The 26,400-nt window shown below is 61.3% G+C and overlaps 1 protein-coding gene across 4 annotated transcripts in view; it reads left to right on the top strand.

Moving 5' to 3' along the window:
* The first annotated feature begins 528 nt into the window (after positions 1 to 528).
* Unc13a (unc-13 homolog A) overlaps positions 529 to 26,400 on the top strand; it is a 38,812-nt gene continuing 12,940 nt past the window's right edge. For 3 of the 4 annotated variants that reach the window (XM_090334075.1, XM_090334084.1, XM_090334098.1), the window contains exons 1-30: positions 529 to 673; positions 5,669 to 5,698; positions 6,094 to 6,193; positions 7,287 to 7,404; positions 8,233 to 8,356; positions 8,967 to 9,040; positions 9,202 to 9,256; positions 10,179 to 10,211; positions 10,989 to 11,196; positions 11,749 to 12,276; positions 12,658 to 12,766; positions 14,032 to 14,078; positions 15,979 to 16,057; positions 16,538 to 16,609; positions 16,700 to 16,919; positions 17,213 to 17,440; positions 17,624 to 17,765; positions 17,886 to 18,055; positions 18,394 to 18,509; positions 19,287 to 19,450; positions 19,871 to 20,021; positions 20,205 to 20,273; positions 20,540 to 20,629; positions 22,438 to 22,572; positions 23,563 to 23,696; positions 24,060 to 24,145; positions 24,323 to 24,449; positions 24,802 to 24,898; positions 25,102 to 25,245; positions 25,848 to 25,931. In XM_090334075.1, the coding sequence (XP_090190201.1) occupies positions 652 to 673; positions 5,669 to 5,698; positions 6,094 to 6,193; positions 7,287 to 7,404; positions 8,233 to 8,356; positions 8,967 to 9,040; positions 9,202 to 9,256; positions 10,179 to 10,211; positions 10,989 to 11,196; positions 11,749 to 12,276; positions 12,658 to 12,766; positions 14,032 to 14,078; positions 15,979 to 16,057; positions 16,538 to 16,609; positions 16,700 to 16,919; positions 17,213 to 17,440; positions 17,624 to 17,765; positions 17,886 to 18,055; positions 18,394 to 18,509; positions 19,287 to 19,450; positions 19,871 to 20,021; positions 20,205 to 20,273; positions 20,540 to 20,629; positions 22,438 to 22,572; positions 23,563 to 23,696; positions 24,060 to 24,145; positions 24,323 to 24,449; positions 24,802 to 24,898; positions 25,102 to 25,245; positions 25,848 to 25,931 (3,756 nt within the window). In that variant the 5' untranslated portion in view covers positions 529 to 651. The remainder of the gene's footprint in view (positions 674 to 5,668; positions 5,699 to 6,093; positions 6,194 to 7,286; positions 7,405 to 8,232; positions 8,357 to 8,966; positions 9,041 to 9,201; positions 9,257 to 10,178; positions 10,212 to 10,988; positions 11,197 to 11,748; positions 12,277 to 12,657; positions 12,767 to 14,031; positions 14,079 to 15,978; positions 16,058 to 16,537; positions 16,610 to 16,699; positions 16,920 to 17,212; positions 17,441 to 17,623; positions 17,766 to 17,885; positions 18,056 to 18,393; positions 18,510 to 19,286; positions 19,451 to 19,870; positions 20,022 to 20,204; positions 20,274 to 20,539; positions 20,630 to 22,437; positions 22,573 to 23,562; positions 23,697 to 24,059; positions 24,146 to 24,322; positions 24,450 to 24,801; positions 24,899 to 25,101; positions 25,246 to 25,847; positions 25,932 to 26,400) is intronic. The other variant, XM_090334092.1, reaches the window with a different exon arrangement.

Raw genomic sequence — 26,400 nt, 5'->3', positions numbered from 1 at the left:
GCTAATTAATTGGAGATGGATCCTCGAGGATTTTCTGCCTGGTTGACCTTAAACCTTGATCTTCCAGATCTTAGCCTTCTGAGAAGTCATTTTGTTCTTGAGAGCCGGTCCTGCTCTCAGCTCAGGCTGGCCTGGAACCCCTGCCTTCCTGTGTCCACCTCCCCATAACCTGGGATCAGGGGTGATGCTTCTCCATGTGTTAAGACGCCAGTCTATGGGGCTCAGTCCTTCCTACCATTGCAGGGCCCGGCTGAGGCTCCCATGCAGCCCTGGCCCTCTCCATATCCGGGGTGGGGGCGGTGAGCAGAGCGGCTGTCAGTCTCCAAGCAGAAGAAGCCATGCAGTCTGGGAGGTCCCAGGGAGGTGGGTTCACCGAAGCCCAGTCACCCCGCAGGGGAGGGCGGGGCGGGGGCGGGGCTCGGGGCGTGTCCTCACGGCCCCGCCCCCTTCGCGCGCCCAGCGGCCCCGCCCGCGCCTCGGCCCCGCCCCGCGTCGCTGCGTCGGGCGCTGTCCGCGCCCGGGTGCTGAACCAAGATGGCAGGCGACGGCCGGGCCCCGGCGTGAGCCCTGCGCGCGGTGTCCCGGCCCCGCGGCCGCTGACCGCCCCTCGGAGCCGGCCGGGCCCGGGCCGCCGCGGCCCGGAAGGCCGACATGTCTCTACTCTGCGTCGGAGGTAGGGGCGACGCGGGCCTCGCGGGGGCGCGGGGCGGGCCGGGGCATGGCGGGGAGCCGCGGTCGCCTCGTCCGGGGTCGTGAGCGCCCGGCGGGGGGCGGGGTGGCCGCGGAGGGCGCGGGCCGGGCGGCTGGGGCGACAGCGGGGCACGGGGAGCGGGGGGAGATCCGGGTGCGGGGGCCGCGCCGCCGGGCGCCGCGTGGGGACGGGGAGCGGACGCGGCCAGGGTCCCCACGCCCGGGACCGAGGATCCGAGCGCCGGGAGCACGCGGCGGGGAGCCCCTTCCCCGCGTCCCCGGAGCCGCCCGCCGCGTGGCGGGAGCCGATCCCAGGGAGGAGCGGATCGCGCGCCCGCCGCGTCCGCGGGGAGGAGAGGTGGGGGGGCCGCTATTTTGGGTCCCGGACGCCATCTGCGCCGAGGCCCACGCCCAGCCCCGCGCTCGGTGCCGGGGGAGGGGAGCGACGCGGTCCCCCGCCCTTGCGGCCGGGCGCGGGTCGCTCGGCCGGAGGCCCCCGAGTGAGGCCTCCTGAAGGGCCGGGGTCCGTCCGTGCACCCCTCTTCCCGGGCCGGGTGGGGTGTGACATCCTGCCGCGCGCGCGTGTGTGCAGAACCGCACGCGTGCGTGAGCCGCGGGGGGACGGACGGGCGGGAGCGGGCCCGCCCCCCCCCCCCCCGCCTCCCCGCCCCTCCCCCGCTCCATTCACAAACCCAGCCCCGCCCGCCGCGTGGACGCGGGTGTTCTTAAAGGGCCAGGGACCCGGCCCTCGGGGCCGCTGGTCACACGGGGCTGGGGCTGGGAGGAGGGTCCCGAGCCCAAATGGCAGCGGTCAGGCCTGGAGTGAGAGTCTCGGGCAGTGGAAGGGGGTCCCTGTCCCTACAGAGTAGGAAGGGAGGAGGGGAGGGAGGACTTCCCCACACGCAGAGCCTGTTGCCCCTAGGCCCGGGGAGGCCCTTGAGGGGCGCACTGGAGGGGGCCCCTGGCTGGTCCGCTCCCGCCCACCTCCCACCTCGCAGCCGCACGCGCCTCGGGAAGGCTCGCGCAGAGGGGGGGGGCGGAGGAGGGGCCCACACCTCACCTTGGACTCTGACGCAAACCGGAGGCTCGGCTGCGGGGGCGGGGGAAGGGGGGCAGCCCCAGGGCGAGGCTTCCAGAAAGAGAAGCCCGGCCCGTGAAGTGGATTCCGTGCACTCCTCCCGCCTCCTCCCCACAGTGGGGTCGCCCGGAGCCGCAGGGCTGCAGGAGGAGGGGCTGAGGCCTGGAGGGGGCAGGGAGAAGCAGCACGGTGGGGAGGGGCTCCCAGGGATCCAGAAAACATCTGCTCCCCCACACCCGTGAAGGGTTGTCATGTGCCACAGGACCCAGCCGTCTCATCGTGCGGGCTGTGGCGGCCAGGGCCCCTTCGCACTGCCGCGCACCGAGAGCACTGAGACTCAAAGAGGGTCCCCGGCGGAGCTGGATGGCTGCTCCTAGGCCCAGAACCTGGGGTGGAGCTGTCCGGGCAGACAGGCCATAGTCTGCTCCCCTCCTCCGCTCCAGCCCCTGGCCGCTCCAGGTCTGAGGCCAGCCAATAGGGGGTCCTGGGAGCCCAGCAGGTGGGGCACGGACCCTGACCCTTCGCTTCCCGGCGAATGCACGGCCTCCCCCCTCACCTGGCCCCTCTACCGTGGCATCCGAGTGGGCAGAGCCTCTGGTCTGGGCCTGGCCTCAGCCCGAGGGAATCAGAGAATCCAGGGTGCATGTGTTTAATGGAGCCTGAACGCTTTCCGGAAAGGGGCGGCCGGGTCCCCAGGCCCCGAACACGTGGCTGTGTCTCGCGGTTTCATGAGCTATGCAGGTGCCAGGCCGGAACTAAGCAGCCCACATGGGCCGTGGACTCCCGGGGCGCGATTGCCACCCGAGGGGGACAGGACCCTCATTCCCTCTCCCGGGCGCAGAATCAGGGCATCCGTTATCTCAGGGCCCCAGAAAACCAGACGGACCCCGGAGCCTGTGTCAGGATTCTCCGTCTTCCCGGCCCCCAGGCCGAGGCCACGCGGGTGACCGCCCCAGGGGTTCCCAGGGTCCGGGTGCCCCGAGATTGGCCCTGCAGCTGGATTTCAGGGTCACCGAGCTCTGGAATGCAAACCAGAGACCCCGCCATGTGATGAAGCCAGCCATCCAGACAGGCTGGTGATCGCCCTGCGCCGAGCCTCGGGCAGGAAGGGGGCGGCGGAAAGAGGGGCGTGCAACCCGGCAACCCGGCACCGCGCCCCACTGCCCAGGGCGGACTGGGAGCCAGGGCACCGCGCACAACCAGCGTCTCCGCCTCTGACGCCTCGCCCTCAGACAGGCCCCGCCCCCACGGCGTGACGTCAGGCTCTCCTGACGCCCTCCCTCAGGCAGGCCCCGCCCCCGCAGCGCCCCGCCCCACGGCGTGACGTCAGGCTCTCCTGACGCCCTCCCTAAGACAGGCCCCGCCCCCACGGCGTGACGCCAGGCTCTCCTGACGCCCTCCCTCAGACAGGCCCCGCCCCCGCAGCGCCCCGCCCCCACGGCGTGACGCCAGGCTCTCCTGACGGCCCCCCTCAAGGAGGCCCCGCCCCCACGGCGTGACGCCAGGCTCTCCTGACGGCCCCCCTCAAGGAGGCCCCGCCCCCACGGCGTGACGCCAGGCTCTCCTGACGCCCCCCTCAGGCAGGCCCCGCCCCCGCAGCGCCCCGCCCCCACGGCGTGATGCCCGGCTCTCCTGACGCCCCCCTCAGGCAGGCTCCGCCCCCACGGCGTGATGCCAGGCTCTCCTGACGACCCCCTCAGGCAGGCCCCGCCCTCACGGCATGACGCCAGGCTCTCCTGCCGCCCTCCCTCAGGCAGGCCCCTCCCTCTCGGCGTGATGTCAGGCTCTTGTGACGCCCCCCCCTTAGGCAGGCCCCGCCCTCACGGCGTGACGCCAGGCTCTCGTGACGCCCGGCTCGTGGCACCCCTCCCTCAGTCAGGCCCCGCCTCCGCAGCGCCCCGCCCCACGGCTTGACGCCAGGCTCTGGTGACGCCCCTCTCAGGCAGGCCCCGCCCCCACGGCGTGACGCCAGGCTCTCGTGACGCCCGGCTCGTGGCACCCCTCCCTCAGTCAGGCCCCGCCTCCGCAGCGCCCCGCCCCACGGCTTGACGCCAGCCTCTCCTGACGCCCTCCCTCAGGCAGGCCCCGCCCCCGGGTATAAATAGCGCCACAGTGCCTCCCTGACAGAGGTCCTGCCCCGGGAGAAGGCAGAAGGAGGACAGGACCACTCGAGGAAAGTGAGGACGGCCGCGCCTCCCCTCAGCCCTTCCCCCCTCAGCACTCCCACCTATCAGCCCTCCCCCCGTCAGCCCTCCCTCCCCTCAGCCCTCCCCCCCTCAGCCTCCCACCCCTCAGTCCTCCCCCAGCCCTCCCCTCAGCCCTCCTATCCCTCAGCCCTCCCTCCCCTCAGCCTTCCCTCCCCTCAGCCTCCCACCCCTCAGTCCTCCTGTCAGCCCTCCCTCCCCTCAGCCCTTCCCCCCCTCAGCCCTCCCATCCCTCAGCCCTCCCTCCCCTCAGCCCTTCCCCTCCTCAGCTCTCCCTCCCCTCAGTCCTCCTGTCAGTCCTCCCTCCCCTCAGCCCTCCCTCCCCTCAGCCCTTCCCTCCTCAGCCCTCCCTCCCCTCAGGCCTTCCCCCCCTCAGTCCTCCCCCTGCCCTCCCCTCAGCCCTTCCCCCCCCTCAGCCCCCCCCCACCTTCCTCAGAGCTCCCCCTGGTGAGGTTCCCCCATCCTCTCTGAGGCCCCTCTTCTGATTCTCCTAACTTTGCCCACTGAGCTCACCTATGGGTGGAGCCCTCCAACAGGTCCCCTCCTGCCCCTGGAGGGGCTCCGAGGAGAGGGGGACCATAGGGAGCGCACCCCTGAGGAGCAGAGCAACTGGGGAGAAGCCAGTGAACTCCGGATGGCCCGGCATCCAGGCCAGGGCTCTGCCCACGCCCCCTCCTTGACCTGTCCTGTGGCGGCCATCCAAAATCTGGGTGTCTGTGTTGGGAACATTGCTGTTAGCCTGGGAGTTCACACATCCCGCTGAATTCACGTGCGTGTGTGTGTGTGTGTGTGTGCGTGCGTGCGCACATGTGCCCAGTGCCATGGGGACAGAATGTTGACTGACATGCACGTAGAGCTGGGCTGGTCCACATAGGCTGTAGTCAGGTGCTTTTGTGGGCAAAGTGATGGGAACTGGGCCTTTTCCTGTGGGAATAGCGCTTTCTAGGTGCCACCCCACACTCTGTGTGTATCCACTCTGGGTATGTCACCTGGAGCTGTCACCTTGATTATTCATGGCAGCCAGAGGAGGGGCTGGGTTGAGACCCTGGATCAGGGCCACTCTGGTGGCCTTGGCTCTGTGTGCAGACATTGCCCACACCAACAGGGCAGCTGGCTTGGAGGGGAGGGAGAGGGAGGGGGTGATGTAGTGGGGAGGGCCTGGTGCAGGCTCAGGGGTGGTACCAGGAAAGTTTCCAGGAGATCCAGCGCAGGGAGGGACAGCTTCCAGCCAGTTCTCTCGCCTGTTCTGTCCCACATTGTAGTCCTGAGCCCCGAGCCCCAGCATTTGGGAGGACACCTGAGCCACACAAATGAGGGAGTGATGCCAGGACATTGGGGTTGTCTTTCCCTTCAGCAGCCCCTGCTCTACTCCCTGCCTGCCTGGTCCTTTGAGAGGACCTTGCTCATTTGAGAGGAGTTATGGGGGGGTGCTCGGGGTGACTGCTCCCAGGGTCTAGTTTTCTTCTGCCTCTGTGGGCTGGGTTCATCTATCTGATGGCCTCTTCCTCCCCTTCTCCCCCTGTTCCTTCCTGTCCCTCCTGTTGCTCCCTAACTGTCCCTGTCTTGTGTTATTTTCTTTTCATGATTGATCACCTGTCTCTCTTCTCTGTCTCTGTCTTGGTCCGCGTGTCCCTTTCTGTCTCTGTCTCTCTGCTTCCATCTCATCTCCTTTCCCTTTCTCTGTCTCTCTCCACAGTCAAAAAAGCCAAGTTTGACGGTGCTCAAGGTAAGTGGCCTCTTACTGCCCTGTCTCTGCGTCTGTCTATCCGTCTGTCTCTTGGGGAGGTGAGGAGAGGCCCGGTCCTCTGGGGCTGAGGAGGAGATGTTGGGGGCTGAACTAGGCAGAGCCTGGCCTTGGGAGGGATCAAGACAGTTGGAGTGGGCTCCTGTCCCCAGCCATCCTCAGCCTCGGTTGGCCTAGCCTGTGGCAATCTGTTGGGCACGAGGTTTTCATTTTTTTCCTCTTACATTTTATTTTCTGCTCTGCTGGCGTCAGAGCCAGTCACCTGAGCATCCAGGACCCCAGTTCCCTGCCCGGTCGCTGGTGGTGGGGTCAGCTGGGACATGGGAAGCCCAAGGCTGGGCACTAACGCTGGCCTTACCTGCTGTCACCTGCCACAGAGAAGTTCAACACGTATGTGACGCTGAAGGTGCAGAATGTGAAGAGCACCACCATTGCCGTGCGTGGAAGCCAGCCCAGCTGGGAGCAGGACTTCATGTTGTGAGCCCCCCCTCCCACCCCCTCCACTCCCCGCAGTCTCTCCCCCAGGGCAGCCACACCCTCTCACTCTTGTGTTCCAAACTCATCTCTGGCTTGTCAGCCACAGGATAAAAGCCTCACTCCTCCCGCATCCCTGCCAGCTTCTTTCCTCTCCTTGGCTCAACCCCAGGTTCTTGCAGTGTGCACACCCGCGCCCCCCCCCAGCTGCTGGTGTTGGCTCTGACTGTGCTGCCCTGCCAGGCTGCTTCCTGGTGGGTTCCTGGACCCCCCCCACCTGGGTGCTGCAGCCCCCAGCTCCGTGCCCCTCACATTTCTAGCCAGGGCTGCCACACTGTGAGCCTCAGGAGGGTGAGCCAGGTAGCCTCTGTCTCCACAGCGAGTTCCAGGCCATGCAGCCTGCCAACAGTCGCTGAGCAACAAATTAGTTGAGGACTGAATGAAACTGTGACCTTCATCTGGGAATCAGCCTGGAGCCACACGAGGCCACACAGGCCCTGGTTTACAAGCCACCGTGGTCCCACCGCTGTAGGTGATGGCTGCAGCGACATGTATGTGTGCGTGTGTGCACACACACGTGGTATAGTCCCACACTCCAGATGAGGACAGGGAGGCCCTGAGGGGCAGAGCCACTTCTCAGTGCACACAGCCCGGCGACCCTGAGCTCCCACATCCCATCGCATCCCCTCCCCCGGCTGTGTACTTTGTGACAAGTCTCCATGGAGGCATGTGTGTGCTTGGGACTTGACTGGACTCAGACAGCACTGGCAAGGCCAAGGCACCTCCCCCCGCACCCAGTGCCTCGTCCTGGGGTGCCAGGGAGCTATGGGCATCTTTCACACAGTCTCCAGACTGTCAGGGTCTGAAGGCTACGGGATTCTTTCCAAGATGGCAGTCATCTTTCCTCGCACCTTCCCTTCTGCTCGTTCTGTGGCGCTCTGGGTTTGTCCCTTCCGTCTCAGGCCTCAGTTTCCCCTCTAGAGGGTGAGAGCCTGTGTTAGTTGTGGGTTTGGGTGCAGGAGGCTGTGAGTCAGGTGAGTGGACGAGCCTCTCTGAGCCTCCACGCCCTCCCTCCCATCCTCCCCTCTGTCCTCAGCGAGATCAACCGGCTGGACTTGGGACTGACTGTGGAGGTGTGGAACAAGGGTCTCATCTGGGACACCATGGTGGGCACGGTGTGGATCCCGCTGCAGACCATCCGCCAGTCCCGCGAGGTGAGCCCCGAGGGCCGAGGCCGAGGGGCAGGGAGGCCCGGCCAGACCACCCGGCCCCCCCACCGCCTCCGTGCTCAGGAGGCCCGGCAGGCCTGGTCTCTTGCCCTTGTTATTCTGCCCTGTCGCTGCCTGGGACTTCTGCCTTTTAGCCTGGAGTGGTGACATCTGCCTTCCTGCCATGGAAAGATAGCAGAGGGCTAAGCCTCTCAGCGAAGGGCCTAAGGTGGAAGTCGCTCACTGAGCTTGCCTCGGTCCTGTGCTCTGGGCCTGGCCTCATGGAGCTAGGGTGCCTGCACCCAGTCCTGCCCACTGGGATTGTGGGCTATTTGGGGGTACTAGCACCACCCAGCCTGAGACCAGGGAGAGAGGAGGTGCAGAGAGACTTATTTTGGGGCAGAGGGAGCCCCAGTACCTTCTGCACTTGAAGTGTTGAAAGAATGAAGTGAGGGGAGAGATTGCTGAAGTCTGGAGGGGTACCCACCTTCCTGGGGCAGACCCCAGACCCTCCAGCTCACTCCTACTTGGGGATGAAGGTGCTGAGCTTCAGAGTGGACCCTCCTTCCTCCTTGCACACGAGGGCTCCCTCTCCCATGTATGTCTTCCCTGGAAGGGGCTGGGGAGCCAGGGACCAGAGCCCCTGGGCAGAGTGGGCCTGGCACCTGAGGCTGAGGCTTAGCCCCCAGAGCCGATCTCTGTGTTTTCCTTTTCTGGGCCTATGTTTTCCTCATGTACCCTGGCATGGGTGGTGAGGGTCTGGAGGGGCCATCTCACAAAGCAGTGGTGCCTGGGCCATGCCTGGCCCTGAACGGCCTCCCTTCCTGCACCCAGGAGGGCCCCGGCGAGTGGCTGACACTAGACTCCCAGGTCATCATGGCTGACAGCGAGATCTGTGGCACCAAGGACCCCACTTGCCACCTCATCCTGCTGGACACACGCTTCGAGCTGCCCCTAGGTGCGGGCGGCCTGGCCAGCGCGCACGTGTGTGTGTGTGTGTGTGTGTGTGTGTGTGTGTGTGTGTGTGTGGTGGGGGGGCTCCCTCTTCCCCTCAATTCGAAGCTGGGACTCCCTTGTGCTGAGCCCATAGCACAAGTTGCATCTGAGCCTCCCAGCTGGTGCCTGAAGATTCCAGGGTGGGACAAGAGGGACAGCTGCAGAGTGATGAGAGACAGAGACAGGAGACAGACATGAGAGGCAGAGCGACAAAGGCAGATGAGGCACAGAGTGACAAGGACAGACATGAGAGGCAGAGCGACAAAGACAGATGAGGGACAGAGTGACAAGGACAGAGGAGAGACAAGAGACAAACACAGAAAGCAGAGCAACAGAGACAGTTGAGGAACAGAAATGAGGGACAGAGTGACAAGGACAGAGATGAGGGAAAGACAGAGAAGAGGCTGAGCAGCAAGGAGTAGGTGAGAGGCAGAGTGGAGCAGAGACACACAGGTCCCTTTTCTAGAAGCCTGCATGGTCCTCGCAAGGGCCTGTGGCATCGCACCCACCGCCAGGCAGCCAGGTCCGGCCTGTCCCTTCCCTGCACTGTGACTCAGTGGCTCTGCTTGCAGACATCCCAGAGGAGGAGGCGCGCTACTGGGCCAAGAAGTTGGAGCAGCTGAATGCCATGCGGGACCAGGATGAGGTAGTGTGCTTGCCCTCGGCCTCCGCCACTGTTGCCATCCCTGTCTCCCTCCTGCCTGCCTCCATCTTTCTCTCCACGGGGCGGGTGGGGGTTGGGGAGGGAGGCAGAAACCACACTGCCCTTGTGCCCCTGCCTGGCTCTAACCCTGTCCATCTCCACAGTACCCATTCCGGGATGAGCCTGAAAAGCCCCTGCCAGTGCCTAGCAGCCAGTGCTGTGAGTACCCCGTCTCTGCCCTCTCCACCTCCCCCCTGCCCAGCTCCTGCAGAGAACGGCGTCCTGGTGCTGAGTCCACCGCCAGCCGAGTGTCTGTGTCGGCAATGGAGCCTCCAATGGCTTCTCTCTGGGGGACGCAGGAAGTCCCTGGGATGTGTGGGGGTACAGACAGCAGTCTGTAGGCCAGACTTTAGTCCTCTTCTTCTCAGAGAAGCCCAGGAGGAGGAGATGTGGCACACTCAAGCAGGAGAAGGAGATGTGACACACTCAGTCAAGGTCACACAGTTGACAAGTGGCAGAGCCAGGAGTTGAACCCGGGTCTGAGGAACCCTAAGGTTGCTCTTCCTGTTGTGGCAGGTCTGTTAGTATCATTACTGTTAGCAAGCCAGGTCTCACTGCCTGGGTCGCCTTACCCTGGATTCACACCGTCCTTCACTCTCAGCTCCTGACCAGCTGGGAACATAGGCGCCTGGTGCCTGGCTGCCCTGTGTCTGTGAGTTGCAGTAGTGCCCGTCCCTCTGCCTGTCACCCTCCCTCAGCCTTGGCCTCTGGACAGAGGCCCCTACACCAGAATGTCCCTGCTCCACAGTGGGGACCAAGTGACAGATGTGCAGGCCTGGGTAGAAGCCCTGTTATGTTTAACCTCCTCACTGGCTCTCCACTCCCTCCTGGAAGAGTAGGGCACAGCCTGAAGAGTGGAAGCCACACAGCAGATTCCCACCCTGCCTTGGGGGTGCTGTTGAGGGGGTAACTGGCACCCCTGCCTGGAGATCGGGCTCTCAGAGAAGGCTGAACAATGCCTTTCTCCTGAGGAGGAGTGCATGAGACACCAAAGGACCCCAGCCAGGGGCCCCGCAGAAGGGGAGGACAGGGGGAAGGGTGTGGCACCCATCACCCATCACGCTGCTCTTTTTCTTTGTAGGCAACTGGAATTACTTCGGCTGGAATGAGCAGAGTAAGTGAGGTGCCTCTCCCCTGCAACATGAAGCTATCTGGGGCCACCAAAGTCCCCGCAGGCCACGGCTGGGACTATGGGCAGGCAAGACAACCTGTCCTGTCTCCACTGCTCACCTGGGCCCTGTTCTTTCTTGGTGGGGAATGGAGGCATCCAGATGGCACCCTGCCTCCTCCCCTGCTGGGCACAGAACCCCTTATCTTGTGAGTGTGTGTGTGTTGAACTCAGGGCCTGGGTGCTGTCCTTAGCTTTTTGCTCAAGGCTGGCCTTCTACCACTTGAGCCACAGTTGTACTTCCCACTCTTTGCGGACCATTTGGAAGTCAGAGTCTCGGGCTCTGTTGCCTGAGCTGGCATCAAACTGTGGTCCTCAGCTCTCAGCCTCTTCTTAGCTAGCATTGCAGACACGAGCCACCAGCGCCAGGCCAAGACTCCCTTCTTTCTTCTCCTGAATAATTCTGTGCCGTCCAACCTCGGTCTGCCCCTCCACTCCTGGAAGTGGCTAGTGTCCTGGTGTCACAGTGGTTGTCACAGCCCGGACGCTGATGGAGTTCATGCTGGTCCACGGTAGGGGCTGCCTTGGCCCTCCCTAGTGCAGCCTCAGCTTTACCCAGAGGGGACACAAAGGCCTCCCCCTCCTTTTTCCTCTAGAGTCCTACGTCTGTTAACCTGAACACCACCCTCTGTCCATGCTGATAGTAACCCCTCTTCCCGGGTTAGCAGCCAGTGACTCCCCAAGTCCGGCTCTCCCCTTGCCCGGCCTCCCCCTCTCTTCTAGACGATGACCCTGACAGTGCAGTGGATGATCGGGACAGTGACTACCGGAGCGAGACCAGCAACAGCATCCCTCCGCCCTACTACACCACCTCCCAGCCCAACGCCTCCGTGCACCAGTATGCCGTGCGGCCGCCACCCCTCGGCTCCAGGGAGTCCTACAGTGACTCCATGCACAGCTACGAGGAGTTCTCAGAGCCTCGGGCCCTCAGGTAGCCACCGGGGCAAGCTCCATGTGGGCCAGTGGGCCTTTTACCTTTTCGTTTGTGCTTGCACAAAAGGGCTAGAAGCTTGGTGGAGGGTGGTTTGGCTCGCAGCGAGGCGTCTTCCCGTCCCTGACAGTCCCTGACACATGGGATCTCCGCCACACCTCCTGTGCGAGCCACTGTCTGCCTCATCTGTTTCTGTGAGGAGATGGGGGTCCAGGACTACCTGTGCCCATAGCTCCTGTAGCCATGGCCTGGCACCGGGGCAGGCAGCTTCCAGCCATGGCAGGATCATGGTGCCGTTTCTCCATCCCTCAGCCTCGGTGGGAAGGCTGGGGAAGCCATCAGCCATGCGGCAGTGTTTACACCCAGCCATGTTTCCTGGCTCCTAGAGCAAGGGGAGCACACAGTGGGTGCTCAGTGTTCAGGGCATGGACTTGTGCACACTAGGTGCTCTGTCCTGCCTGGTGTCCAGGGTGGGGGCTTGCGCATAGTAGGTGTTTGCTTGCTGGCCTCCCCTGCCTAGTGAGACCCCAACTGAGCCCCAGCCTCTTGCAGCCCCACAGGCAGCAGCCGCTATGCATCATCCGGGGAGCTGAGCCAGGGCAGCTCCCAGCTGAGCGAGGACTTGGACCAGGACGAGCAGAGCCTGCAGGGCTCTGAGCTGGAGGATGAGCGGGACCGGGACTCCTACCACTCCTGCCACAGCTCCGTGAGCTACCACAAGGACTCACCACGCTGGGACCAGGATGAGGAGGACCTGGAGGACCTGGAGGACCTGGAGGATGAGGAGCTGCCTGAGGAGGAGGAGGAAGAGGAGGACGAGGAGGAGGAAGAGGAGGAGGAGGAGGAGATCCCTGATGACCTAGGCAGTTATGTCCAGCTTGAAGAGGTGGCTGTGGATGAATCCAAGGATTTCAAGCGGGTCAGCTCCTCATCAGCGGTCTCCCAGAAGGAGGGCACGGCCCTGATGCCGCCTACAGAGGGCTCGGAGGTGACCAAGGTGGCCCCCAAGCCGGCCATACCCGAGGAAGCTCCTAGAGCCGAGCGGACACCTGAGTCTGAGCCCCCCAAGGCCGAGGAGAGGTAACAGAACAGGGCTGAGTGGCCAAAGGCGCTGTCACTGGTCACCGGTCAGCATGGACATGGGTAGCGGTCACAAAGGGTTGTGGACTCAGAGGTGACTGGAGGGTTGGGAAGGTCAAAGGTGATCAGAGGTGTGACCTTAGTGCTTGCTGGGGTGGGAGAGGTCACAAGAGGGTGGGAAGGGTCAGTGATTAGAAGACTCAGAAGCATGGGGACTATAAGGGGTCAGAGAAGAGGTGGGGGCATTGAAGCTGCCCAGCAGGGGCAAAGGCAGATAATGGCATCTTTGAGGGGGTCTGGCAGCTGTGGAACACCACACTTCTTTGGTGAGCAGAGGGTGGAGGCAAGCTGTTCTGGTGGCTCACCAAGTCCTGGGCTCAGTTTCAGGCAACGAGAAGATCAGGAGGGCCAGGAGGGTCAGGACTCCATGTCCAGGGCCAAGGCCAACTGGCTTCGGGCCTTCAACAAGGTTCAGATGCAGCTGCAGGAGGTGAGTGACCCGTCCTGCCCTGCCCTCAGCCTGGTGGGCCTGCCCCCACAACTGCATGGCCAGGCTCGCAGCTACTTGGCTCCACCCACACCATACTGGAACCACCCACAATTCCCTTGGCAATCTGCAACCTCCTACACCGCTTGCCTGGGTCTGGCCATGCCCAACACCTTACTCTTTCCAAGCTGGCTTCTACCCCAAGCCATTCCTCTGGTCATGTGGACAGTCTGGCCACACCCCTTTTCCCACACCTTGAGGATCCTCATCCAGGGGGCCTTCCAGGAGCAGGACGTCCACAGCACACTCCCAGTAGACTAACAGCTGTCACAAGACAGACACTTCTTTCTCTTCCTGCACCTGGTGGTGTTTATTTGAGACAACGTAGCCCAGGATGTCCCTGGACTCTCAGTCCTCCAACCCCAGCCTCGGCCTCAGAGGTGCTGGGATAACGGGCACTCACTGCCGTGCCTGGAAAATTCCAAACCACATTTCTTACCTTGTTTTAAAATAGAATTTTATGCTATTTTTTTTTTTTTTTGCCAAGTCGTATGGTCTTAATCTCTAAAGGTAAAAAGGCTATATTGTGGATAGGCCATTCCTAACTTTTGCTAAGTTGGTGAGTTAAATGAAAAGCCAGCAGCAATCACAGCCACTGTGGTGAAACCTGGGTAAAGGCCGGGGTCCCTCTCCAGTCCTGCCAGAGCATGAGGGACAGATCCAGATACTGGGGCAGCAGCTTCTCGGAGCGCTGCCTCCCATGATTCTCCTGGAGACATGGGAATGAGCTGGGTGATGAGGCATTGTGGCCAGGGGCAGGAAGGAGAAGGCCTCCAGCTACAGCAAAGGCCCTGGGGCGGTGGTCTGGGTGGGGAGTGACTGAGAATGCTTGGGGGTTCAAGGAATGACAGCATCTTGAGTTTTGTGCCATAGAAGTGCTAGCCCCAAGGCTGGATGTGTGTGTATGCCCTTAATAGCAGCTCTGAAGGGCTGAGGCTGGAAGACAGCGTGTTTGAGGCCAGCATGGGTTACAGAGCAAGCTCCTGCTGGTGGTGGGTGACTGAGACTCACGTTCCTCATGTGCCCATTTCACAGAAGGACAAACTGAAGACTTGGGAAATCTAGGGGATCCCTAGGTGGCCACAGGCAGGGGCAGGATTCGGGCTTCCTGACACCAGTCCGAGGGGATGCAGGAGTTGAAGGTGAAGGGTGGGGAGGGGGGAAGGGAGGATTCAGCATTCATGTCTGCCTGTCCCTCTGTCCCACAGGCCCGAGGAGAAGGGGAGATGTCTAAGTCCTTGTGGTTCAAAGGCGGGTGAGTGACAGTCCTGTGGGTGTTTGCGGGAAATTTGAACCCAAAGCTCAAGGCTAGTCTAGAACCCCAGGCTCAGCCCGGAGAGGGTGGCCTGGCTTCAGGCACAGGGACAACAGATGTCTGTGTGTGTGTGTGTGTGTGTGTGTGTGTGTGTGTGTGTGTGTATTTGCTAGTCCTGAGGCTTGAACTCTGAGCCTGGACACTGTCCCTGAGCTCCTTTTGCTCAAGGCTAGCGCTCTATCAATCGAGCCACAGTGCTACTTCCAGGTTTTTCTTTTTTTGTTGTTGTTGTTGGTCATGGGGCTTGAACTAGGCATGGGCGCTGTTCCTGACATCCTCAGCTCAAGGCTACCACCCTACCCTTGAGCCAAACCCTACTTCCCGTTTTCTAGAAATTCATTGGAGGTAAAAGTCTCAGGTCCTTTTGTGCCCAGGCTGGCTTTGAACCTTGATCCTCAGATCTCAGCCTCCTGAGTAGCTAGGGTTACAGGCGTGAGCCACTGCGCCCAGATATTTCCAGGGTTTTCTGTGATTTAATTGTAGTTCAGACTCAGACTTTCTTGCCCTGGCAATCCCCAGATCTCAGTCTCCTGCATAACGGGGATTACAGGCATGAATGGTTTGATTTTTGAGCTGTGGTCTTATCTGGATCCCCCTGGGCTCCAGCCATCGTCCCTGTGCAGCTGAGAGAGCTGAAGAGTTAAGTTTAGTATGAAGGAGAAACTAAATCACCATACCCCTTTACAACCCTGGAGGAGTGGTTATTTATATACATATACATTTTTTCTTAGTTTCTCAGGTTCTGACTATGTTGCACTTTAATTAACAGCAATTTCGTCTTAAATATGGCATGTTGTCACATCTGACCTCTTGAGCTTCTTGGTTTGCTGGGGCATCTGTGGTTCCAGGGGAGAGTGCACTAGTTAATTTTAAATGATACTCAGTTTGAAAATAGCAGCCCGCCAGTGACCTCCTTGGCTTCAGTGTTTCTGCAAGCACAGGCAGCTACGATTCCAAAAATAAACGAGCAGGTGCCTGGCTGGAACCTGGACTGGGGAGCCCCGGGCATGTGATGTGTGGAGACCATTCTCAGGATCAGCCTTCTGGGTGGGGCAGGGAGGCTGCCTGCCTGCCCACAAAGCCTGGACCCTCCAGACCAGGCAGGGGCTGGGCATGAAGGACTTTGGTCAGTTTAGTTCTCAGAAATGCCCTAGGCAGGTTTCCAGTTCCTGCTCCCATCTCTCCGAGGTAGACGCAGAAGCTCAGTGTCTGCATCTCTGTAAACCCAATGCTTCCCACATGGGATTATGCTCACAGGCCGCAACCAAGGCATTGCAGGGCCTTGTTCTCCCAGACCTGGGGGGACACGGCTCTTCCTCTTGTCCCCGCCCCCACCCCCCGCACTTGCTTTGTACATCACTCCACACCAACATCTGCCTGGCTGTTATAGCACATGTGATCTTCTCCCTGCTTCTCTTTTCCGAGGCTTGAATCCCAGGTGTAACTTTTTGTTTTTTGGCTTATGACCTGTGCTTGATCATTTGAGCCAATGCCTCTACTTCAGGCAGTTTTGCTGGCTGACTGGAGATTAGACTCTCTTGGATTTGTCTGCCCAGGCTGGCTTTGAACGCCTCAGTCCTGGGCCTTCTGAGGATTACAGGTGTGAGACTGGTTCCTGTCTCCCGTGAGGACAGCTCTCAGTTGATGAAAGTCCCCCGTTTCCAGAGGTTCACACCCAGGGCACCTCGTTCGCACACAGGCCCATCCTGCCATCTTGGGGCATGGGACCCAGTTCAACCCTTGGCAGGGGAGGGAGGGCGGGGAAGGCTGAGCCCTCCCATTGAGCTGTTAGTGTGTGGAGTGGGGAAGCCGGGCACTCAGGGTGCTGTGTGCCCTGCAGCCCCGGCGGAGGCCTCATCATCATCGACAGCATGCCCGACATCCGCAAGAGGAAGCCCATCCCACTTGTGAGCGACCTGGTGAGCCCCCCGTCCACACAGCCCGCGGCTGGCCCTGGTGCTTGGGGGGGCAGGGGGTGCCGGGGCCTTCCTGGGCACTAATGGAAGCTGCTTTCTACCCTGTGCTTCTGGACACTGCAGGCTATGGTGAGTGAAGGGGATGTGGCGCCCACCGCCTTCTCACAAGCCAGGGGATGGGCGGGGGGCCCAACTGTCTGTAGCACACTTCCGGGGGACCTGGCCATGGCCTCTGAGCCCTTTGGCTCTTGGCATGACCTACAGCTTTCCTCTGTGCCTGGTGCCATTGCCAGGGGTGACTGCCAGGTCCTCTGGAGGCGACCGCGAGCCGGGGCGGGGGCTGCTCTCCTCCCTGGCCTGTTCTAACCCAGAGCCTCTGACATTCCCAAATCCACTGCTGCGGCGGCCCCGTGGCCTGGTGTCCCGTGGTGGTGGCTCTCCCCGTGCCTGGCCGCCTGATGCCTTCCTGACGCCGGGCCCCAGTCTCTGGTCCAGTCCAGGAAAGCCGGCATCACCTCAGCCTTGACCTCCAGTACGCTCAACAACGAGGAGCTGGTGCGTAATTGGGGGGCGGGCTGGGGCGCGGGGAGACGACAGGCGGGCATCCTGCAGCCCGCTGGAGCGCAGGCCCCCCCCTCCCCGCAGAAAAACCACGTTTACAAGAAGACCCTGCAAGCCTTAATCTACCCCATCTCGTGCACCACGCCGCACAACTTCGAGGTGTGGACGGCCACCACGCCCACCTACTGCTACGAGTGCGAGGGGCTGCTGTGGGGCATCGCGCGGCAGGGCATGCGCTGCACCGAGTGCGGCGTCAAGTGCCACGAGAAGTGCCAGGACCTGCTCAACGCCGACTGCCTGCAGCGTGAGCCAGTGGGCGGGGCCGGCGGTGGGCGGGGCCGGCGGTGGGCGGGGCCGGCGGGGCGGGGCCCAGGGCAGACCTGGGGAAGTGGGCGGGGCTGGGGAGTTGTGATGGGTGGAGCTGGTGAGGTGGGCAGTGCCGCGGGGGCGGGGCTTCCTGGTGGGCGGGGCTGAGGAAGGAAGGGCTGGGGAGATTCTCTCTTTTGAGCCCCCAGTTCTTAAGGTGCTGTGGCCTCGGCCGCCCGGGAGCCCCTTGGTGGAGGACTGGGGACAGTGACGGGTCTGGGGTGTCCTCAGGGGCGGCGGAGAAGAGCTCGAAGCACGGCGCCGAGGACCGGACACAGAACATTATCATGGTGCTCAAAGACCGCATGAAGATCCGGGAGCGCAACAAGCCCGAGATCTTCGAGCTCATCCAGGAGATCTTCGCTGTGACCAAGACGGCGCACACGCAGCAGATGAAGGCGGTCAAGCAGAGCGTGCTGGACGGCACGTCCAAGTGGTCAGCCAAGATCAGCATCACTGGTGAGGGACGGGAGGGGCGCCAGGAGCCCGTCCCACGCCCTCACGCCGCCCCTCCCATCCCTGAGTGCCCCGCCCTAGGGCTCCTACCTGGTGTCCAGCCTCCAAAGCAGCCTGGCTCCACACCGTGGCTGTTCTTGCAGCCGCCTCAAGTTTAGTGCCTCCTCTCCATCTCGTGTCTTTCAGTGGTCTGTGCCCAGGGCTTGCAAGCAAAGGACAAGACAGGATCCAGCGACCCTTACGTCACAGTTCAGGTTGGGAAGACCAAAAAACGAACAAAAACCATCTACGGGAACCTGAACCCGGTGTGGGAAGAGAATTTCCACTTGTGAGTGCCTGGCTGGGACCCCAGTGCCACCTGGGGGACCCGGCTGCTGCCAGGGGGCTGACAGCCGGGCTCGTGGTAACTATCTGACTCTCGCCCTTACCTCTCTCCATGTCTACACAGTGAATGTCACAACTCCTCTGACCGCATCAAGGTACGAGTCTGGGATGAGGACGATGACATAAAGTCCCGGGTGAAGCAGAGGTTCAAGAGGGAGTCGGACGACTTCCTGGGGCAGACCATCATCGAGGTGCGGACACTCAGCGGCGAGATGGACGTGTGGTACAATTTGGGTGAGCGAGGGTGGGATCTGCAGAGGGGAGGGTGGGACCTGCAGAGGGAGGAGTTCCAGGGAAACCGAGATCTCAGCTGGAGGGGAGCGACCTACAACAGAAGTGTGGGATTAGGGAGTGGGGGAGGCAGGGTCTTTGTGCCTTAGTCTCATGGGAGAAGCAGGGCCTAGAACTGGGAGCTGCTAGTCTCAGGTGGGAGACGGCCCCCAGAACGCAATGTGTAAAGAAAGGATGGGGGGTGAGGAATGCCAGTCGGGACAAAGAGGCAATCCTGGCCTTAGTTTCTGGGAGTCTGGAGGGACCAGCTGTTAGGTCAGGGCCCCATCTCTGCCCCGCAGACAAGAGAACGGACAAGTCTGCAGTGTCGGGGGCCATCCGTCTGCACATCAGCGTGGAGATCAAGGGCGAAGAAAAGGTGGCCCCATACCACGTGCAGTACACCTGCCTGCATGAGGTGAGCCCGCTGTGGGAGCTCACATGACCTCCCACTCACCGCTTCTCAGGCCCAGCTCCCCCTCAGGCCTCGCACCTCCTCATCCCAGTCCTCCTGTGTCCATCAAGCTCCCTCTGGCAAGACTGCCCTGCTCCACACCAGCTCTGTCTAGTCCATGTCCTTCTGTCCCAGAACTGAACACTTGGGCCTGGCTGTTTGTCAGGCTGTGACTTCTAGCTGCCTGGGGTTCTCTGCACTTGGTTTGTTGTATGAGCTCTGGATAGGGAGTGAGTGGTGAAGTAGTTGGGTGGTGGGGGCATAGGTGGCTATGTGGATGAAACTGGTAAGCGCCCTATCCCTGACTGAGATCAAGCCCCAGTACCAGAGCCTAAACATATAGAATGAGGAAGCCGGACGTGGAGACCCCTGCCTGTAATTCCAGAAACTCGGGAGATGTCAGACTGCAGTTTGACAAATGCACCAGACTTACCTCAGAAAAAGCAGCAAAAAGCTCAAAGTAAAGGCATGGCTCAAGTTATGGAGCACCGCCCAGGAATAGAAAGAGCCAGGCCCCTAAGGCCAAGTCCCAGTGCCAGCAAGGCAAAAAGAAAAGGGGAGGATGAGTGTGTTTGGGGGGAAATGGATGGATGCTTAGGGATGGATGGATGAGAGGACAGACAGACAGGTGGGTGGGCTCTTCCGCTGGATGAAGGAGGAGATACAGCAGTGGAGGGTAGACGTGTGCTCCCCCATGTTGCCTGGACTATGATGTCTCCCCCTCCCCCCCGCCCACGGCAGAACCTGTTCCACTTCGTGACGGACGTGCAGAACAATGGTGTGGTCAAGATCCCGGATGCCAAGGGGGATGACGCCTGGAAAGTGTACTATGATGAGACGGCCCAGGAGATTGTGGACGAGTTCGCCATGCGCTATGGCGTGGAGTCCATCTACCAAGCCATGACGTGAGGACGGGGAGGTGGCCTGCCCTGCATGGCCGCATCAGGTCCCTGGGGGAGGCCCCGGGTGCTTGGAGATTGGTGGCATCCAGTGTCTGTAGGTGGGGGTCGGGAATAGAGCCTGGACCAGGACAGATGGCAGCCAGGTGGACAGTAAGATGGACACAGGCTGGGGCGTGGGCCCGCACCTGTGATCTGGCACTGAGAGTGAGGCAGGAGGACCGCTGGCTAGGGGCCATTCTGAGCTGCACTGCAAACCCCTGTCAGGAAGGAAGGAGGGAAGGGGGAGGGAGAGGGCAGGGGTGTCCTAGAGAGAAGGGCAGAGATAGCTGAGGAAAGGAGGGGGACAGAGAGGCAGCTGCTCCCAGGGTGCTGTTCTGGGGTGAGTTGGGGTGACCGGGGGCGGGCGCACCCCTCTCTCCACAGCCACTTCGCCTGCCTCTCCTCCAAGTACATGTGCCCGGGGGTTCCCGCCGTCATGAGCACCCTGCTCGCCAACATCAACGCCTACTACGCGCACACCACCGCCTCCACCAACGTGTCTGCCTCCGACCGCTTTGCGGCCTCCAACTTTGGGGTCAGTCCTGGGGCAGGGACTGGAAGGGGAGGGGCTCCCAAGGTAGACCTAACTTACCGGGCAGCCTCCTGCCCATCTCCACTCCTCTCTGAGCCTGCTGGCCGGTCAGCACGGCCGAACACAGATATTTGCTGCGGGGCGTGTGATGAGCGGTCACCCCAGCCTGCCCTCTCTCCCCTGCAGAAAGAGCGCTTCGTGAAGCTCCTGGACCAGCTGCACAACTCACTGAGAATTGACCTCTCCATGTACCGGGTGAGCGTGCGGAGCCTGCCCCTCACAGTCCCCCTTGCTTTCTGGGGGTGCCCAGCCACCTCCCGTAGCCCGGGAGTCTGTCCCGCCCTCCCGCCACCTCTCCCAGCCACCTCCAGCAGCCTGGGGGTCTGTCTTCCCCCTCAACCACGGTGTCTGTCCCCACCAGGCCCCTCTCCCAGCCACCTCCCAGGGACCCGGAGTCTGTCCCCCCACCCCAGGCCCTCTCTCCCAGCCACCTCCTTATTTCCCCTTCTCACTTCCAACAGAACAACTTCCCGGCCAGCAGCCCCGAGCGTCTGCAGGACCTCAAGTCCACGGTGGACCTGCTGACCAGCATCACCTTCTTCCGCATGAAGGCACTGCCCGCTGCACATCTTCTCCCTCCGCCCTGGCTCCGCCTCCCTCGCTTTGCTTTGAATTCGGGACTTGTGCTTGCTAGGCAGGGGTTCTGAAATTTGAGCCAAGCCCCCAGCCCAACCTTCGCCTTTTCAGAAAAGTGTGAAACCCGGCCCCTCTATGCGGCCCAGGCTGGTCTGGCTCTGGAATGACCCCGGCCGTGGCCTCCCCAGGGCGGGGCACAGGCCGGTCAGCTTTATTGCTTAATGTGACACAGCCTAAAAACTATGCATCTAAAGCCGGGCACAGTGGCTGTCGTCCTAGCTACTCAGGAGGATGAGCTCTGAGGATCACAGTTCAAAGCCAGCCCAGGCACTAAGGAACAGTGAGACTCTTATCTCCAATTAACCACTAGAAAACCAGAAGTGGGCGCTGTGGCTCAAGGGGTAGGGCGGTAGCCTTGAGCTGAAGAGCTCAGGGACAACGTCTAGGCCCAGAGTTCAAGTCCCATGACCAACAACAACAAACAAACAATATCTGTGCGTCTAGGGCATTCTACTGGGTTCAATATGATGTTTACATCAGGTTAGAATATTCATCTTCCCGTTGGTTGCTGCTTTGCGCTGAAAACTTTGAAACTCCCATCTGCTAGCTCTGTGAAATGTTCAGGACATCAGCTGTTACCTGCAGTGTCCACGCCATGTATTCCATTCCAACACCAGAGCAGCTTCTGCCAAGCCACCACCAGCCCCCATGTGTCTACCCCCTGTGGTCCCCAGCTTCCTGCGCCCACTCTAGATTCCACAGATAACTATGTCCTTGCCTTTCTGTGCCTGGCTCATTTCACATGGCTTCCAGGTCCGTCTGTTGTCCAAATTTGATCCCCATCCTTTTTCCAGACTGAATGCTATTCCATTGTGTGCATGGCCCCTGTCGTATGCACCCACACTCATGTGTTGGTGGTGGGCAGTGTGCCACAGTAAATACAGGGTGCCTGTGTCACCCCACAGCCCAGCCTCACCCCCTGAGGTGGAGTCACTGGATCTTCTGGCTATGCTTTTTTTTTTTTTTCCTTTGGTGGGTCATGAGGCTTGAGCTCGGCCTAGGTGTTGTCCCTGAGCTCTTCAGCTCAAGGCTACCACCCTACCCTTCAGCCAAGCCCCACTTCCCATTTTCGGGAGGTTAATTGGAAATAAGAGTCTCAGGTCTGGGCCAGGAGTTTGGCCTAGTGGTTAAAGTCCTTGCCTAGCATGCATGAAGACCCAGGTTCGATTCCTTGGTACCATATATAGGAAAAGCCGGAAGTGGTGCTGAGGCTCAAGTGGTAGAGTTCTAGCCTTGAGAAAGTCCAAGGACAGTGCTCAGGCCCTGAGCTCAAGCCCAGGACTGGCAAAAAAAAAAAAAAAAAAAAAAGAGTCTCAGGTCCTTTTGTGCCCAGGCTGGCTTTGAACCTTGATCCTCAGATCTCAGCCCCCTGAGTAGTTAGGATGACTGGTGTGAGCCACCACGCCTGGCTTTGGCTATGCTACTTTTGAGGGGCCTCCTCCTGGTTTTTCACAGAGGCTGTGCTAGCAGTTGTGTGCTTCCCTTTTCTCCACCTCTGTCCAGTACTCCTGTCCCAGTCTGGTTCACGTCTGTTGCTCATGGGATGGAGCTGGGGCCCAGGGCTGCTCAGAGTCCCCTGCTGTCTGCCTTGATTCTGACAGGGAGGAATGGTGCTCAGGGCTTGCCAATCTGCATTGATCCTGTGCCATTTCCTTAGCCCCAGAGTGCTGGGAAGCTGCTTCCTGGCCTGGTCCAGCCCACGTGACTTCACTCCCTCTTTCAGGTGCAGGAACTGCAGAGCCCACCACGAGCCAGCCAGGTGGTGAAGGATTGTGTGAAGGCGTGCCTCAACTCCACCTATGAGTACATCTTCAACAACTGCCATGAGCTGTACAGCCGCGAGTACCAGACTGACCCGGTGGGCCCCAGGGGCTGTAGGGAGTGGGGGGTGCCTGCCACACCTGCCCCGCCCAGCTCTGTCCCCTCCCTGGACACCTGGCTGTTCTGATCCTCTGTCTCTTTGTTTGGGGGGAGAGGGATTATGAGGTTTGAACTCTGGACCTGGGTGCTCTTCATTTCAAAGCTACCACCCCACCCCGAGACACAGCCCCACTTCCTGTTTTCTAGTAGTAATTGGAGATAAGAATCTCATGTTCCTTAGTGCCCTGGCTGGCTTTGAACTGTGATCCTCAGATCTCAGCCTTTTAAGTAGCTAGGATGACAGGCGTGAGCCACCATGCCCGCCCGGCCTGAGCCTCCATGAAGTCTTGTGTGAAGTGGCGTCTGGACCCCATTTTGGGCATGGACACAGACAGCACCCCAGGAGTTGTGCAAGACACCCGCCCAGGTGCTGGGCATTAGGTGAAGCCGCGTGTGGAGGAGCTGAGCTGAGCAGCGCATTAAGCACGCAGGCCACAGCTCCACTCAGCAAGCACTGAGCTGGATTGCATGCCCGGAGCCTGCGTTTGTTCACTTCAGCTCGATTCGCTGGAGCATTCAGGATGTGGTGCCACCCCAGCTGCTCGGGAGGCCGAGATCAGGAGGCTCACGATTTGAGGCCAGCCTTAAACCGTGCTCAAGAGCCACATCAGCTATGTGAGCAGGATGCCTTGGTGCCGCCACCATCCCAGCTACACCAGAAGTGCAAATAGGAGGATCACGGTTTGGGCCAGCCAGGCTGAGTGTAGGGACCTTGTTTAAGAACTAGTAAAAGTTCAAGGACTGGGCTGCTTTGTGCAGCCAGGCTCATCTCTGCACCTGTTCCCTGTGAGGGAGCCCAACCCGGTCCTGCTCCGTCCCCCTCTGATCCCCCGAAATGTGCCCTCACCCACCTTCTCCCTCCTCCCACCCCATGGGCCCAGCGGCACCCTGGGCCTGCATAACCCCGCTCGTTCATCACCCCTTCCAGGCCAAGAAGGGGGAGGTTCCCCCCGAGGAGCAGGGCCCCAGCATCAAGAACCTGGACTTCTGGTCCAAGTTGATCACCCTGATCGTGTCCATCATCGAGGAGGACAAGAACTCCTACACGCCCTGCCTCAACCAGTGAGTGGGGACGAGGGGCCGGCAGCCAGTGTGCCTCCCTGGCTGGGCAATGAGGCCTGGGGGTAGGGGGGCTGCACCCACCGCCACCGGTACGTCACCACAGCCCTCCTGGCATGTGTGTAAATGCATGTGGCCGGCCCCTGAGCTGTCCTGTGAGCGAGGACAGCGGTGGAGGGCGGAGGCTGAGGGAGGATTGGGGTCTTCTGCAGGGCTCAGTCACTCACTGCTCCCCCACCATGGCCCTGTGCCCCTCACCGCCCCTCACTTCTCCCACTGCCCACCCTGCCCTGCACGGCCCCCTCCCCACACCTCTCATGAACCTTTTGCCACCACGACCCAGCCTCTAGTTCGCCACCTTGCCAGGTTCCCCCAGGAGCTGAATGTGGGGAAGATTAGCGCTGAAGTCATGTGGAACCTGTTTGCCCAAGACATGAAGTACGCGATGGAGGGTGAGCACTGCACCACGCCCCCTCTTCTGGCCACGTCAGGTCCCCCGCGGCAGGTCCCCACGGCAGGTCCCCGCGGCAGGTCCCCATGGCAGGTCCTCAGAGCAGGTCCCATCCCAGGCGCTGCCTGAGCCCTGGCGCCTCCTGAACCCTGCCTGTGTCCCCTGCCTGTGTCCCCAGAGCATGACAAGCACCGGCTCTGCAAGAGCGCCGACTACATGAACCTGCACTTCAAGGTCAAGTGGCTGTACAACGAGTATGTGGCCGAGCTGCCCGCCTTCAAGGACCGCGTGCCCGAGTACCCTGCGTGAGTCCTCCCCACCCTCCTGCACTACAAGGGGGCCCCACAGGGGTTGTCTAATGAGGTTGCCTGGGCATCTGGCACCACACAGGGTCACAGTGTGGCGGGGGGGGGTCCCCAGGTCCTCAGAGCTGCCTCCCCTCACCCTGCGGGCCCTACAGAGCTGACCTGACCCGGGGATCGCAGATGTCGACTGCTGTCGGCAGCATCTGACCAGTTTCTTGGGTGGGGAGCCTGAGTCCTGTGGGGATGAGGGACTGTGGGGTGCCTTCTGTGCGTTTGGGAGACCCAGTACCACTGGTTATGGGGTCCAAGCCAGAGCCCAGAGTGAGGGGACGGAGGAGGCGGTCTGTTACAGGTGGTTCGAGCCCTTCGTCATCCAGTGGCTGGATGAGAACGAGGAGGTGTCACGGGACTTCCTGCACGGAGCCCTGGAGCGGGACAAGAAGGATGGGGTGAGGATGCTGGCGCCCCCTGGAGGTGGGGCCGGCTCTGCCGCCATCTAGGTGTTTGGTGTGGTCCGAGTTGTGTCTTACGTTCATCTCTGGCCTCCTGGGTTTCTTGTGTGCCACAGTCATGTGGTGACTGCCCTGTCCCCCATGAGTGGGGAGCGGGTACTCCCACAGCCTACCCTGACCAGGTCTCCTGCCCACCACAGTTCCAGCAAACCTCGGAGCACGCGCTGTTCTCCTGCTCTGTGGTGGACGTCTTCTCCCAGCTAAACCAGAGCTTTGAGATCATCAAGAAGCTCGAGTGCCCTGACCCCCAGATCGTTGGCCACTACATGCGGCGCTTTGCCAAGGTGAGCCCTGCAGGGCCCGTATGGGGGATGGGGGGCACAGGGCTGGGGCGGGGCAGAGCGTGAGGAAGCCTCCCCCCCCCCGCCGCAACACTATTGGTTGGGTCCTGGTGGGCTTGTAGTGCTGAGGGGTTGGGTTTTGAGTTGGCCGCCCAGCGGTCCCAGCTCTCCGGAGACCTTTGACGTAGGTTGGCACTGCCCTCAGCCTTGCTTGCAGGGGCAGGTGCAGGTGTCTGGTCAGCCTCGAGATGAGTGTGGAGCTCAGGGGTGGTGGCCTCACAGAGCAGCAGAGCAGAGCGGGGCATTGATTCCAACATGGGGGTGGAGTGGGGGGAAGGGTGGGGGTGGACTCAGGAGGGTTGTGAGTTCCAGGCCAGCCTGGGCTGTACCCAGAGGCCTTGCCTCCCACACAGGTGCTTGCTAGGTCTTTAGAAATCCACTGTCTTCCCCTAGTGCCTGATCCCTTCATCTCAGTGGCCATCCCAGCAGGGGTCGCCCTGCCCGACGGCCACCAGAGTCCTCATACAGTGTGGACTGAGTGTAGGTGGGGCCTGGTGACTGGAGCTCCTGGACCCTGCCCCCCTCACCCCTGTGTGTCCCCACAGACCATCAGTAATGTGCTTCTGCAGTATGCCGACATCATCTCCAAGGACTTCGCCTCCTACTGCTCCAAGGAGAAGGAGAAAGTGGTGACCTGGGCTACCTGTCCTGTCCTGTCCTCCCCTGCCCAGGCCCCACCCACACTCTGGCCTCAGTTTACCCAGCCAGGTGGCCCTGCCAATATCATGCTATGGCACCGCCCATATCATGACCTGGCTACACCCACACTCTAGCCCCTGGAGCCTGTCCTTCACAGGACAGCTGTGGGAAGTTGCCTGGTGCTGGGCGCGTGAGTGCATGGTGTATATGTGTGGGTGTGTTGTCTCCATGCCCGCGTACTGAGTGTGAGGCATGTGTCTGAGCACATCTGTGAGTGCATACTTGAGTGTGTGTCTGACCTGCATGTATGAGCCCATGTGTCAGGATGTGGGGAGCCCCTCTGCTGCCCCCACATGTCATAGCCCAGGCCCCAGAGAACACCATTTAAGTCCTTCATCCCTGGATCAATCCCCAGCATCCCCAAAATCCATCCTCAGGGCAGCTCAAGGTCCCCAGCTC

This window comes from Megascapheus bottae, chromosome 1 (assembly GCF_031878675.1).
Source record: "Megascapheus bottae isolate mThoBot1 chromosome 1, mThoBot2.hap1, whole genome shotgun sequence".
Lineage (NCBI taxonomy): Eukaryota > Metazoa > Chordata > Mammalia > Rodentia > Geomyidae > Megascapheus > Megascapheus bottae.
This window is presented reverse-complemented; position numbering and strand designations above follow the sequence as displayed.